General features: G+C 43.6%; 1 protein-coding gene across 2 annotated transcripts in view; it reads left to right on the top strand.

The window, feature by feature from the left end:
• Positions 1-14850, top strand: part of PHKA1 (phosphorylase kinase regulatory subunit alpha 1) — a 491521-nt gene that overhangs the window by 112420 nt on the left and 364251 nt on the right. For both annotated transcript variants that reach the window (XM_077286537.1, XM_077286538.1), the window contains exon 4: positions 5654-5822. In XM_077286537.1, coding sequence (XP_077142652.1) covers positions 5654-5822 — 169 coding nt within the window. The remainder of the gene's footprint in view (positions 1-5653; positions 5823-14850) is intronic.

The raw sequence follows: 14850 nt of genomic DNA, 5'->3' as shown, positions 1-14850 counted from the left end.
CCCAAAAGGCGGGGATAACTGATGTGTCGGAGGGGTGATGCTGCCAAAAGGGCATAACTGATGTGTAGGAGTGATTCTCCCAAGAGGAGGGGAATAACTGATGTATAAGAGGAGTGATGCCCCTGAAATGAGGGGATAACTGATGTGTAAGAGGGGCGATGCCCCTGAGAGGAGGGGATAACTGATGTGTAGGAGGGCCGATGCCCCTGAGAGGAGGGAGAATGATGCCCCCTAGAGGAGTGGAGAACTTATATATTGGAGGTAATTGATATGAAAGAGGTGTGATTTCCTCCGAGAGGATGGGATAACTGATGTGTAAGAGTAGTGATTCCTTCGAGAGAAGAGAATAACTGATGTGACTGAGGACTGATGCCCCAGAAAGAGAGAATGATGCATGTGTAGGAGGGTCAATGTCCCCGAGAAAGGAATAACTGATGCATTGGAGGGACGATGCCCCTAAGAGGAGGGACTAACTGATGTGTTGGATGCATGATGTCCCCTAGAGGAGGGGATAACTGTGTAGTAGGGGTGATGCCCCTGAGAGAAGGGGATAACTGACATGTTGGAGGGGTGGTGCCCCCGAGGGTAAACAGATGTGTAGGAGGTATGGTGCCCTCAAGAGGAGGGAACAACTGATGTGTAGGAGGGGTGACTGATGTGTCGAGGGGTAATGCTCCCGAGTGGAGGGGATAACTGATGTGTCGGTGGGGTGATGTCATCGAGAGGAGGGGATAACTGATGTGTAGGAGGGGTGATGCCCCCTTGAGGCGGGGATAACTGATGTATTGGAGGGGTGATGCTCCCAAGAGGAGGGGATAACTGATGTGTAGGAGGGGTGATGCTCCCGAGAGGAAGGGATAACGGATGTGTAGGAGGGGTGATGCTCCCGAGAGGAAGGGATAACGGATGTGTAGGAGAGGCGATTCCCCCGAGAGGAGGGAATGACTGATGTGTAGGAGAGGTGATGCCCCCTTGAGGCGGGGATAACTGATGTGTAGAAGTGGGCGAGTTTCCCCCCCCCGAGAGGAGAGGATAACCAGAGGACGTAAAGGAACAGATAACCTAATATAGGAAATGATGGGGAGGGTTCCTTGCCTTTTTCTTTTCTCCTTGTAGATTGATGTCATTTTACAAAAGGAATTTCATGCTACCTATCTTTTTCACCCCGTGGACTCACAGCAGGATTTTGTAGTATATAGTTTGTATATTAAGCACTCTTGTGATGCTTTCCTTCTTTCCTCTGGTCCCTCTTTTCTCCACCCTTAGGGTTAGCTTTGGATTAGGGTTAGCTTTGGGTTTATGGTTTCTTCAAAGCTGTAAAAAAAAATAATGATGTTATGACGACTAGTGTTAAGCACAAGTGCGCGGTACTTGAGTTTGCATCGGAGTCGCTCAATCATGTGATATAAGGTATGCACTCAACACTTCTAACATTAGGTCATCATATTGAATATGTTACAGTTATATGAAAAAGTTTGGGCACCCCTATTAATCTTAAGCTTAATGTTTTATAAAAATTGTTTTTTTTGCAACAGCTATTTCAGTTTCATATATCTAATAACTGTTGGACACAGTAATGTTTCTGCCTTGAAATGAGGTTTATTGTACTAACAGAAAATGTGCAAGCTGCATTCAAACTAAATTTGACAGGTGCATAAGTATGGGCACCCTTATCATTTTCTTGTTTTAAATACTCCTACCTACTTTTTACTGACTTACTAAAGCACTTTTTTTGTGTTTTGTAACCTCATTGAGCTTTGAACTTCATAGCCAGGTGTATGCAATCATGAGAAAAGCTACTTAAAGTGGCCACTTGCAAGTTGTTCTCCTGTTTGAATCTCCTCTGAAGAGTGGCATCATGGGCTCCTCAAAACAACTGTCAAATGATCTGAAAACAAAGATTATGCAACATAGTTGTTCAGGGGAAGGATACAAAAAGCTGTCTAAGAGATTTAACCTGTCAATTTCCACTGTGAGGAACATAGTAAGGAAATGGAAGAACACAGGTACAGTTCTTGTTAAGGCCAGAAGTGGCAGGCCAAGAAAAGCATCAGAAAGGCAGAGAAGAAGAATGATGAGATCAGTCAAAGACAATCCTCAGACCACCTCCAGAGAGCTGCAGCATCAACTTGCTGCAGATGGTGTCACTGTGCATCGGTCAACTATACAACGCACTTTGCACAAGGAGCTGTATGGGAGAGTGATGCGAAAGAAGCCGTTTCTGCAAGCACACCACAAACAGAGTCGGCTGAGGTATGCAAAAGCACATTTGGAGAAGCCAATTTCTTTTTGGAAGAAGGTCCTGTGGACTGATGAAACCAAGATTGAGTTGTTTGGTAATACAAAAAGGCGTTATGCATGGCGGCAAAAAAACACAGTGCGTTGTATAGTTGACCGATGCACAGTGACACCATCTGCAGCAAGTTGATGCTGCAGCTTCTCTGGAGGTGGTCTGAGGATTGTCCTTGACTTATCTCACCATTCTTCTTCTCTGCCTTTCTGATGTTTTTCTTGGCCTGCCACTTCTGGCCTTAACAAGAACTGTACCTTTGTTCTTCCATTTCCTTACTATGATCCTCACAGTGTAAATTGACAGGTTAAATCTCTGAGACAGCTTTTTGTATCCTTCCCCTGAAAAACTATGTTGAATAATCTTTGTTTTCAGATCATTTGACAGTTGTTTTGGGGAGCCCATGATGCCACTCTTCAGAGGAGATTCAAACAGGAGAACAACTTGCAAGTGGCCACTTTAAGTAGCTTTTCTCATGATTGCATACACCTGGCTATGAAGTTCAAAGCTCAATGAGGTTACAAAACCAAAAAAAGTGCTTTAGTAAGTCAGTAAAAAGTAGGTAGGAGTATTTAAAACAAGAAAATGATAAGGGTGCCCATACTTATGCACCTGTCAAATTTTGTTTGAATGCAGATTGCACATTTTCTGTTAGTACAATAAACCTCATTTCAAGGCAGAAACATTACTGTGTCCAACAGTTATTAGATATATGAAACAGAAATAGCTGTTGAAAAAAAACCCTATTTTTATAAAACATTAAGCTGAAGATTAATAGGGGTGCCCAAACTTTTTCATATAACTGTATCATATTCTGTGTAGTGCCTTGGGTTAAATATCCTCACTATACCCCTGTATAAAATGCTTGAGGGGTGTTGTTTCCAAAATGGTGTCACTTGGGGGATTTCCATTGTTTAGGCACATCAAAGGCTCCCCAAACGTGACATGGCGTCCACTATATACTCCAGCCATTTTTGCTTTCAAGAAGTCAAATGGTGCTGCTTTACTTCTGAGCCCTGCTGTGTGCTTAAACAGTAGTGTTTCCTCACATTTGGGTTATCTGTATTCAGGCGTAATTGCGCTACCAAGTTTTGGGATTCATTTTTTCCTTTCATCCTTGTAAAATTAAAAAATAATGTGGCTAAAGCAAAATTTTTGTAAAAAAAACAAACAAACCCCAAAAATGAATAACTGTGAAGCACCTGAAGGGTTAATAAGCTTCAGGAATGTGGTTTTGAGTAACTTGAGGGGTGCCCTACACATAAGCTGATAAACAGCCTTAAGGTCAGACAAAATCTGTATAGAGAAATCCAGAAATAACCTTTAAAGTTTTTTGATAGCCAAGATAAAATATATAACTTGAGGGGTGCAGTTTTTTGAAATGTGTCACTTTTCGGGTATTTTCTATCATTTATGCCCCTCAAAGTGACGTCAAATGTAATGTGGTCCCTAAAAATAATGGTTTTGTACATTTTGGTGGAAAAATGAAACATCGCTGGTCAACTTTTAACCCTTATAACTTCCTAACAAAAGGAACATTTTTTCAAAAATTGTGCTGATGCAAAGTAGACATGTGGGAAATGTTACTTATTAACTATTTTAACTATCTGATTTATGGACATAAAAATGTAAAGTTTGAAAATTATTACATTTTTGACATTTTTGTAACATTTTCTATTCTCCGCATCCTATTGACCAAACCTTACCACTGTCATGAAGTCGGATATGTCAGGAAAAAGCATTCTCCGAATCACCAGGATCTGTTGAAGCTTTCCAGAGTTATTACCTCATAAAGTGAGGCCTGGTGATTATCGTTATCTTGAAGAGCTTAAACTAGGACAAAAGATGAAATGAGCGTTTGTTACCAGATTGCAGAGGAGGCAGGCTTAGAGCAGGGGCTCTGTCACTGGCTTGTGGGTGTTTTGTGAGCAGCACTACGTTCCAACACTTAGTAAAGGTTATATATGACTAGATGGTGGCCCGATTCTAACGCATCGGGTATTCTAGAATATGTATGTAGTTTACAGCCACGTAGTATACAGCACAGCCACGTAGTATACAGCACAGCCACGTAGTATACAGCACAGCCACATAGTATACAGCACAGCCACGTAGTATACAGCACAGCCACGTAGTATACAGCACAGCCACGTAGTATACAGCACAGCCACGTAGTATACAGCACAGCCACGTAGTATACAGCACAGCCACGTAGTATACAGCAGAGCCACGTAGTATATAGCATAGAGACGTAGTATATAGCATAGAGACGTAGTTTATAACACAGCCCATGCAGTATATAACACAGGACACGTAGTATAGAGCACAGCGATGTAGTATATTGCCCAGCCACGTAATATATACCACAGCCACGTAGTATATAGCACAGCCCACATAGTATATAGCACAGAGATGTAGTATATAGCACAGCCCACGCAGTATCTAACACAGCCCACATAGTATATAGCAATGTGGGCACCATATCCCTGTTAAAAAAAAAAAAAAAAAAATAGTTATATAGTCACCTTCCGTCGGCCCCCCGTATCCAGCCCAGGCGTTTACTGATGCTCCTCGCGACGCTCCGGTCCCAAGAGTGCATTGCGGTCTCACAAGATGATGACGTAGCGGTCTCGCGAGACCGCAATGCGTGGACCGGTCATTGGAGCGTCGCGAGGAGCTGGAAAGGCCTCGGCTGGATCCGGGGGCTCACGAAAGATGAGTATATAATGAATTTTTTTTTATTATTTTTAACATTAGCATAGGCAGCATCAATAGTAAAAAGTTGGTCACACAGGGTTAATAGCAGCTTTAACGGAGTGCGTTACACCGCGGCATAACGCGGTCCGTTAACGATGCCTTTAACCCCGTTGTGAGCGTTGACTGGGGGGGGAGTATGGATCGGGCACTGAGTGCGGGGAGTAAGGAGCAGCCATTTTGCCGCCAGACTGTGCCCGTCGCTGATTGGTCGTGGCCGTTTTGCCGCGACCAGTCAGCGACTTGGGATTTCCGTGACAGAAAGAAAGACAGCCAGAGGGACAGACAGAAAGACGGAAGTGACCCTTAGACAATTATATAGTAGATTATTTCAGCCGCGTGATGCTTCAGGCGTGTGGCGTTCCACTCCACCGTAGTGGAGATTATGATGGGTTATCAGGTGAGTGGAGGTCTGACACTGTAACATGCCGGATATAATCACATGGAGCAGAGCTGTCCTGCGTCACCGGCACATTGTGTAGCAGTCACTGTCGAGCACTGCAGAACAGTTCATGTACTCTCACCGTACAGCCACTTAACGATGAAAAAACTAATGGTATTTTACTTCAAACTACATTAAACTATTTGTATATATTTTTTTTCATTTAGGTGTCGAAAGTGGAAGAATTTAAATACAGCCAGAGTACAAAGGATTGCCTACACGCCAAGTATAACACATGCACCTGTACCACCGTTGTGGGAGATGATCAGTGGGGTCACTTGCAGCTGGACGCCACATCACTATATCTGCTGTTCCTGGCACAGATGACGACCTCTGGTATATATTACTGTATATATGGTATATTGCTGTCCCATCATTATATCTGCTGCTCCTGGCAAAGATGACGACCTCTGATACTAGCTGAAGAGCCCGGCGTTGCCTAGGCATAGTAAATATCTGCAGATAGTTATAGCACCTCACTTCTCTCATTTTCCCATCATGTCTCTCATTTCCCCCCTCACATCTCTCATTTCCCCCCTCACATCTCTCATTTTCCCCCTCACTCCTCTCATTCCCCCCTAACACTTGTCATTTCGACCTCACATCTGTCATTTTCCGATCACTCCACTATTTTCCCTCACTCCTCTCATTTTGCACTCACACCTTTTCATTTTCACCTCACACCTCTCATTTTCACCTCACACCTCTCATTTTCACCTCACACCTCTCATTTTCCCCTCAGTATATACATTTTTGTCATCTCCCTTATATATAGTATACACGTGTACACGTGTCATCTCCTGTATATAGTATATACCTGTATGTCATCTCCCCTGTAAATAGTATATACCTGCTGTATGTAATCTCCTGTATATTGTATATACCTATGTCATCTCCTCCTGTATATTGTATATACCTATGTGTCATCTCCTCCTGTATATAGTATATACACCTGTATGTCATCTATTCTGTATATAGTATATACCTGCTGTATGTCATCTCCTCCTGTATATACCTATGTCATCTCCTCTTTTATATAGTATATACCTGTACATCATTTCCTCCTTTGTATAGTATATACCTGTTATATCCTGTATATAGCATATACCTGTATGTTATCTCCTATATATAGTATATACCTGTGTCATCTCCCCTGTATATAGTATATACCTGTATGCCATCTCCCTTATATATAGTATACACCTGTATGTCATCTCCCCTATATATAGTATATACCTGTGTCATCTCCTGTATATAGTATATACCTGTATGTCATCTCCCCTGTATATAGTATATACCTGTGTCATCTCCCCTGTATATAGTATGTACCTGTATGTCATCTATATATAGTATATACATGTAAGTCATCTCCTCCTGTATATAGTATGTACCTGTATGTCATCTCCTCCTGTATATTGTATATATCTGTATGTCATCTCCCCTGTATATAGTATATACCTGTATGCCATCTCCCTTATATATAGTATACACCTGTATGTCATCTCCTGTATATAGTATATACCTGTATGTCATCTCCCCTATATATAGTATATACCTGTGTCATTTCCTGTATATAGTATATACCTGTATGTCATCTCCCCTGTATATAGTATATACCTGTGTCATCTCCCCTGTATATAGTATGTACCTGTATGTCATCTATATATAGTATATACATGTAAGTCATCTCCTCCTGTATATAGTATGTACCTGTATGTCATCTCCTCCTGTATATTGTATATATCTGTATGTCATCTCCCCTGTATATGGTATATACCTGTATGTCCTCTCCTCCTGTATATAGTATGTACCTGTATGTCATCTCCTCCTGTATATTGTATATATCTGTATGTCATCTCCCCTGTATATAGTATGTACCTGTATGTCATCTCCTCTTTTATATAGTATATACCTGTATGTCATCTCCTCCTATATCCTACTATATAATTGTCTAAGGGGTACTTCCGTCTGTCTGTCCCGGATATTCATTGGTCGCGGCCTCTGTCTGTCATGGAATCCAAGTTGCTGATTGGTCGTGGCAAAACGCCCACGACCATTGCCACGACCAATCAGCGATGCGCACAGTCCGGAAGAAAATGGCTGCTCCTTACTCCCCGCACTCACTGCCCGGCGCCCGCATACACCCCTCTGGGCACCGCTCACACAGGGTTAATGCCGGCGGTAACGGACCGCGTTATGCCGCGGGCAGCACACTCCGTTACCGCTGCTATTAACCCTGTGTGACCAAGTTTTTTACTATTGACGCAGTCTATGCAGCGTCAATAGTAAAAACATCGAATGTTAAAAATAATAAAAAAATTAAAAAATTATTATATACTCACCTACGCCGCCTTTCCCGCTCCTCGCGATGCAAGCGGCACGTTCCAGTGGCAAGGATGGTCTGGCAGAAGGACCTGCCATGACGTCACGGTCATGTGACCGCGACGTCATCACAGGTCCTGCGCGACAAGGACCTGCCGTGATGTCACGGTCATGTGACCGTGACACGATCACGTGACCGCGACGTCATCACACCCTGGGACCGGAAGCTGCCGCCTGCACCCCACACAGGCGACAGAGCTACAACGCGCCTGCGGAAGGTGAGTATATGTTTATTTTTTATTTTTTTAACCTGTGTCATACGTGACTGGGCAATATACTACATGGGCTGTACTGTTTACTACATCACTGGGCAATATACTACGTGGCTGGGCAATATACTACGTAACTGGGCAATATAATATGTGGCTCTGTGCTGTATACTACGTCACTGGGCAATATAATATGTGGCTCTGTGCTGTATACTACGTCACTGGGTAATATACAATGTAACTGGGCAATATACTTCGTCACTGGGCAATAAACAATGTAACTGGGCAATATACTACGTAACTGGGTAATATACCACGTGGCTGGGCAATATACTACGTGGCTCTGTGCTGTATACTACGTCACTGGGCAATATACTACGTCGCTGGGCAATATACTACGTCGCTGGGCAATATACTATGTGGCTCTGTGCTGTATACTACGTCACTTGGCAATATACAATGTAACTGGGCAATAAACTACGTGACTGGAGAATATACTACGTAGCTGGGCAATATACTACGTGGCTGGGCAATATACTACGTGAACATGCATATTCTAGAATACCCGATGCGTTAGAATCGGGCCACCATCTAGTATAGTATATACCTGTAAGTCATCTCCTGTATATAGTATATACCTGTATGTCCTCTCCCCTGTATATAGTATATACCTGTAAGTCCTCTCCTCCTGTATATAGTATATGTGTCATCTCCTGTATATAGTATATACCTGTATGTCCTCTCCCCTGTATATAGTATATACCTGTAAGTCCTCTCCTCCTGTATATAGTATATGTGTCATCTCCTGTATAAAGTATATACCTGTATGTCATCTCCCCTGTATATAGTATATACCTGTATGTCATCTCCTTTTTATATAGTATATACGTGTCATCTCCTTTTTATATAGTATATACCTGTATGTCGTCATCTATATATAGTATATACCTGTAAGTCATCTCCTCCTGTATATTATATATACCCTTATGTCATCTCCCCTGTATATAGTATATACCTGTGTGTCATCATCTCTTGTATATAGTATATACCTGTAAGTCATCTCCTCCTGTATATTGTATATACCTATGTCATCTCCACTGTATATAGTATATACCTGTATGTCATCTCCACCTATATATAGTATATACCTGTAAGTCATCTCCTGTATATAGTATGTACCTGAATGTCATCTCCTCCTGTATATTGTATATACCGGTGTCATCTCCTCCTGTATATAGTATGTACCTGTAAGTCCTCTCCTCTTGTATATAGTATATACCTGTATGTCATATCCCCTTTATATAGTATATACCTGTAAGTCATCTCCTCCTGTATATTGTATATACGTGTGTCATCTCCCCTGTATATAGTATATACGTGTCATCTCCTCCTGTATATAGTATATACCTGTATGTCATCTCCCCTGTATATACAGGTCCTTCTCAAAAAATTAGCATATAGTGTTAAATTTCATTATTTACCATAATGTAATGATTACAATTAAACTTTCATATACTATATAGATTCATTATCCACCAACTGAAATTTGTCAGGTCTTTTATTGTTTTAATACTGATGATTTTGGCATACAACTCCTGATAACCCAAAAAACCTGTCTCAATAAATTAGCATATCAAGAAAAGGTTCTCTAAATGACCTGTCATGTCCCACGACTTGGGAAATCATTCAATGTTTTGCATTGTTTGTGTTTTATCCTTCTTTCTAGGCAGAAGTTTGCTTTTCCCTGTATTTTGTCCCAACTCTCTCACTGTAGTCCTGTGATGTATGTTTGTTCACGCCCTTATTCTCCATTTTGTCATCATCACCATATCTGTATGCATCCTACTGCATGTACTCTGTTGAATATTCCTTTTTACCTGCTACTTTCATCATAATACAAGAATTTCGGTTAAAGCAATCCTCTTTTCCTGGAGTCTTCTTACATGAGATCGTGGCTGAGTTAAGCTATCTGATAAATCGGTATGAACGTGAGTACAGGTCAATACGGAAGCGCCCAAAAGAAAGGCCTATCCAGGCACCACTGCGTTCTACATATCCATGAGTCAGAATAGTAAAAAGGAATATCCTGCCTTCAGAGACAGTAACTCAAGGTCTGTGCTGAACCCCAGTGGAAAAGGACATTTCCCAGATACACAGTAACCCAGTTCCCAGCCAGACCCCAGCGTGCATAGAAGCACACACTGCAGATAAACAGTGAGAAGTATAACCCTCATCATCCACTCATCCTGCCTGCAAACAAATCATGTCTGAAGCGAGGTATACAATGTCCCTACCAGACTTACAAACACAGGAAAGAGACCTAGATCCCCATCCACCAGCTAGTGAAAGAGGAAAACGTACAGTTAAACCTACATGGAAAGTCATGGAGAATTTAGAGACTGAAAAATGTGTTGTATATAGTGATGTGTCTTCACTATGGGAGAAAGTGCTGAGTCACATAGACACTGTATCAAGGCCTGCTTCTCATGAGTTACCACTAGAGGGAGTCCTAGAACAATTATGCACAGCATACCAAAGGTATATGGAGAAGACTGACCAATACATTATTCTCCTGAAGAAACTGAATCTGCCAGAGACTTTAAAAGAATTGCAAAGTTTCCAGCAGCTTAATTCTGAAAGGGACTGCACCGTACGTGACATTAAAACCAAGATAGAGGCTAAAATTGCACGGACACCAGATGCATCATCTCGCTCATCCAAATCGTCTAAGCACTCAAAACGCTCATCTAGGTCAAGTTCATCAAAATATTCCACTCTCAGCCAGCAGCTTATAAGGGCACGTGCTAAGGCAGAAACGTCTAAGATACAAGCAGCCTTTGCGCAAAGGAGAGCAGATATGGATGCAGCCACAGCACAAAAGAGAGCAGAAATGGCAGAAATGGATGCAGCCACAGCACAAAAGAGAGCAGAAATGGATGCGGATGCAGCACGCAAGGAAGCTCTGGAGAAGGAATGTGAGCACGCAACAGCCATGGCGGAGTTAAGGATCCTGGAGCGAGCTATCAGTGGGAGTCAAAGAGACAGCATCAGTTTGTGTGAAGTGGAGGCGGAGGACCCTATTGAACGCACAAGAGACTACGTGCTAAGCCAAAATGGCGAACAGCAGATCATCACTAACACTCCTGATGGCGTTCATGCTTCTCCAGGACACCAGGATGCCGATCCACTTACAGAACCCTACACTCAAGGTCAGTACAATGCTCCCAAACTTGAACTTCCTTCGTATTCCAGTATGCGCCAAGACCATGCATCTCATCAAACTCCACAGGCTATTATCTACACGCAACCCAATATACCGGCAGGTCATTATACTCTCGACAACCGCACAGTACCAGCTCCGCATGTAGCAGAGACTATACCCACCAAACCGGTTGCTGGACTAAATGCATATGCCACTCCATACTTACCCACATTTCAAGGCCAAGACGTCTCCACTCCTATGTACAACACCGCTCAGCCCACATTCGTGCATCCTAAGTCAGAAAGAACAGACATGTCCGACTTCGCAAGGTACATGATTCGCCGCGAACTTACTAAAACCGGTCTCACAAGGTTTGACGACCAACCTGAAAATTACAGAGGTTGGAAAAATGCCTTTAGAACCGTAACTAGTGACCTTGGCATCACTGCTGCCGAAGAGCTGGACCTGCTAATCAGATGGCTAGGACCACAATCCACCGAGCGTGTCAAGAGACTCAGGTCTGTACATATCAGTAATCCAACGGCTGGTCTCATGGCTGCATGGGAAAGACTAGAGAAAAACTTTGGCAGTCCAGAAGCCATAGAGGATGCACTGTTCAAGCGTCTACAGAGTTTTCCAAAGATATCAAGCAAAGACAGTTCAAAGTTCCTGGAGCTCAGTGACTTGCTGTTAGAGCTCCATCTGGCCAAGGCAGACACCCACCTACCTGGCCTCAGCTATCTGGACACTGCTCGTGGAGTAAATCCCATTATCTCCAAGCTACCGTACAACGTGCAAGAAAGGTGGACTACACTAGGGTCAAAATACAAGAAAGACCATCAAGTGTCATTTCCTCCATTCTCCTACTTCTGTGAGTTTATAAAAGACGTGGCAGAGCGCAAGAACGACCCAAGCTTTTCTTACCAAGAATCCAGTGGCCCAGCTTCACCTCCTTCTAAATACGTCAGCGCACGCTCGAACGACAGAAACCGCAGGGGTCCAGTGTCAGTGAAGAAGACGGATATTCTTCCCTTACCAACACCAGCCCCAGACAAGAGTAACAAAGGTGAAAAGATAGAGAACCCAAATCGTGAATGTCCCATCCACAAGAAGCCACATCCCTTAAAAAAGTGCATCGGCTTCAGGAAGAAACCGCTCCTAGAACGCAAGGAGCTTCTAAAGAAGTTCGGGGTATGCTACAGATGTTGTGCTTCTACTGAACACCTTGCTAAAGACTGTAAAACTACAATTAAGTGCATGGAGTGTGACAGTGAGGACCACGTACAAGCACTCCACCCATTCCGTCCTGACTCTACACTTACTCCTTCCCCCACCACGAGCCATGGCGGGGAGGACGCAGCTCAAACTGCAAGCCATACCACAATATCTTCTTCATGCACAGAAGTCTGCGGAGAAGACCTCTGGGACAAGTCCTGTGCGAAGATTTGCCTGGTGAACGTATATCCCAACGGTCACCCAGAGAAAGCCGTGAAGGTGTACGTCCTTCTGGATGATCAGAGCAACCGATCACTTGCAAGGTCAGAACTCTTTGATATGTTTAACTTAAAGGGAAATGCCTACCCTTACACCTTAGGTACCTGCAGTGGTGTTACAGAGGTTTATGGGAGAAGGGCCAGTGGTCTTACAGCGACATCTCTCGAGAACACCGTCGAGATACCGTTACCTACACTGGTCGAGTGCAACCAGATTCCATCCAATCGAGAAGAGATCCCAACGCCAGAGGCTGCTCTTCATCACCAACATCTCAAGGGGATAGCAAACAAGATACCAGCCCTCAACAACAGTGCAGATATCCTGATTCTGCTTGGCAGAGACATTCTCCGGCTGCACAAGGTGCGTCAGCAAATTAATGGACCACACGATGCACCATTTGCCCAACGCTTAGATCTAGGCTGGGTAATCATAGGCAATGTTTGCATACACAAGATGAAGAGACCTAACAACATCTCCTCTTACAAGACACACATTTTGTCAAATGGTCGCAGCACCCATTTCCAACCATGCCCACATCACTACTGGGTGAAAGAGAAAGTGAGCAACACCAAGTGGCAACAGGAATCCTTCAACAACATGAACACACTCCAGTCCTGGGAAGAAAACCTCGGGTCATCAGTGTTCGATTCCACAAGTAATGACAACAAGTTGGCACCCACAAGGGAAGATAAAGAATTTATAAAGGTTATGGATAAAGAATTTGTTCAAGACGACTCCAACAGTTGGGTAGCTCCTTTACCCTTTCGTTTCCCAAGAGTGAGGTTGCCGAACAACCTGCAGCAAGCAACTGCAAGGTTCTCATCCTTAAAGCGTACCCTAAAGAGGAAACCAGAGATGGAGAAGCATTTCATTGACTTTATGCAGAACATCTTTGACAGAAATCATGCTGAACCTGCGCCACCACTGAGGGAGGGAGAAGAATGTTGGTATCTTCCATCCTTTGGTGTCTATCACCCTCGCAAACCTAATCAGATCAGAGTGGTGTTTGACTCCAGTGCTCAGTTTGAAGGCCTCTCTCTCAATAACCTGCTCCTAACTGGGCCCAACCTGAACAACAGCCTCCTTGGAGTATTGATCCGCTTCAGACAAGAACCTGTTGCCATAATGGCCGACATTCAGCAGATGTTTCATTGCTTCATTGTGAAAGAAGACAACAGAAACTATCTTAGGTTCCTATGGCACAAGGACAACAACGTCAACAATCAGGTCATAGACTACCGGATGAAGGTCCATGTCTTCGGCAACAGTCCCTCACCTGCTGTGGCGATCTATGGACTGAGACGGACAGCCCAGGAAGGTGAGAGAGAGTACGGTTCCGATGCTCGGCAATTTGTAGAGAAGAACTTCTACGTGGACGATGGGCTCAAGTCCTTGCCCACAAGCGAAGATGCAATTGACCTACTCTCCAGAACACAGGAAATGCTATCCACATCAAACCTCAGACTCCACAAGATTATCTCTAACAGTCAAGAGGTAATGAACGCGTTTCCATCTGAGGACCGTGCCTCAAACCTAAAGGACCTCAACTTGGGTTCCGATGTTCCTCCAACACAGCGCAGCCTTGGTCTACTGTGGGATATCAAACGGGACACCTTCACTTTCCAAGTGTCACCCTATGACAAACCCTTTACCAAACGAGGAGTCCTATCTGTCATAAATAGCATCTATGATCCTCTCGGGTTTGTAGCACCCATCACTATTCAAGGCAAGATACTGTTAAGACAGCTTACGGCCGAGAACACGGATTGGGACACCCCGCTCCCAACTCAGAAACAGCAAAGGTGGGAGGCGTGGAAGAAGTCTCTGAAGTTCTTAGAGCAACTCCAAGTCCCAGGTTGTTATTCTCCAAGATCACCTTTGACTGCAATCAGAAGAGAAGTTCATATTTTCTCTGACGCATCTACAGAAGCCATAGCCGCAGTAGCTTATCTGATGACCTTAGGAGCTAACAAGGTACACTGTGGTTTCATCCTGGGTAAAGCCAAGTTAACTCCAAAGCCTGCACACTCTGTACCCAGACTCGAGCTTTGCGCTGCGATATTGGCAGTAGAAATTG

The sequence above is a fragment of the Ranitomeya variabilis genome, chromosome 2 (genome assembly GCF_051348905.1).
Source record: "Ranitomeya variabilis isolate aRanVar5 chromosome 2, aRanVar5.hap1, whole genome shotgun sequence".
Taxonomy (NCBI): domain Eukaryota; kingdom Metazoa; phylum Chordata; class Amphibia; order Anura; family Dendrobatidae; genus Ranitomeya; species Ranitomeya variabilis.
The sequence above is the reverse complement of the archived record's forward strand: the minus strand, read 5'-3'. Positions and strand labels throughout refer to the sequence as shown.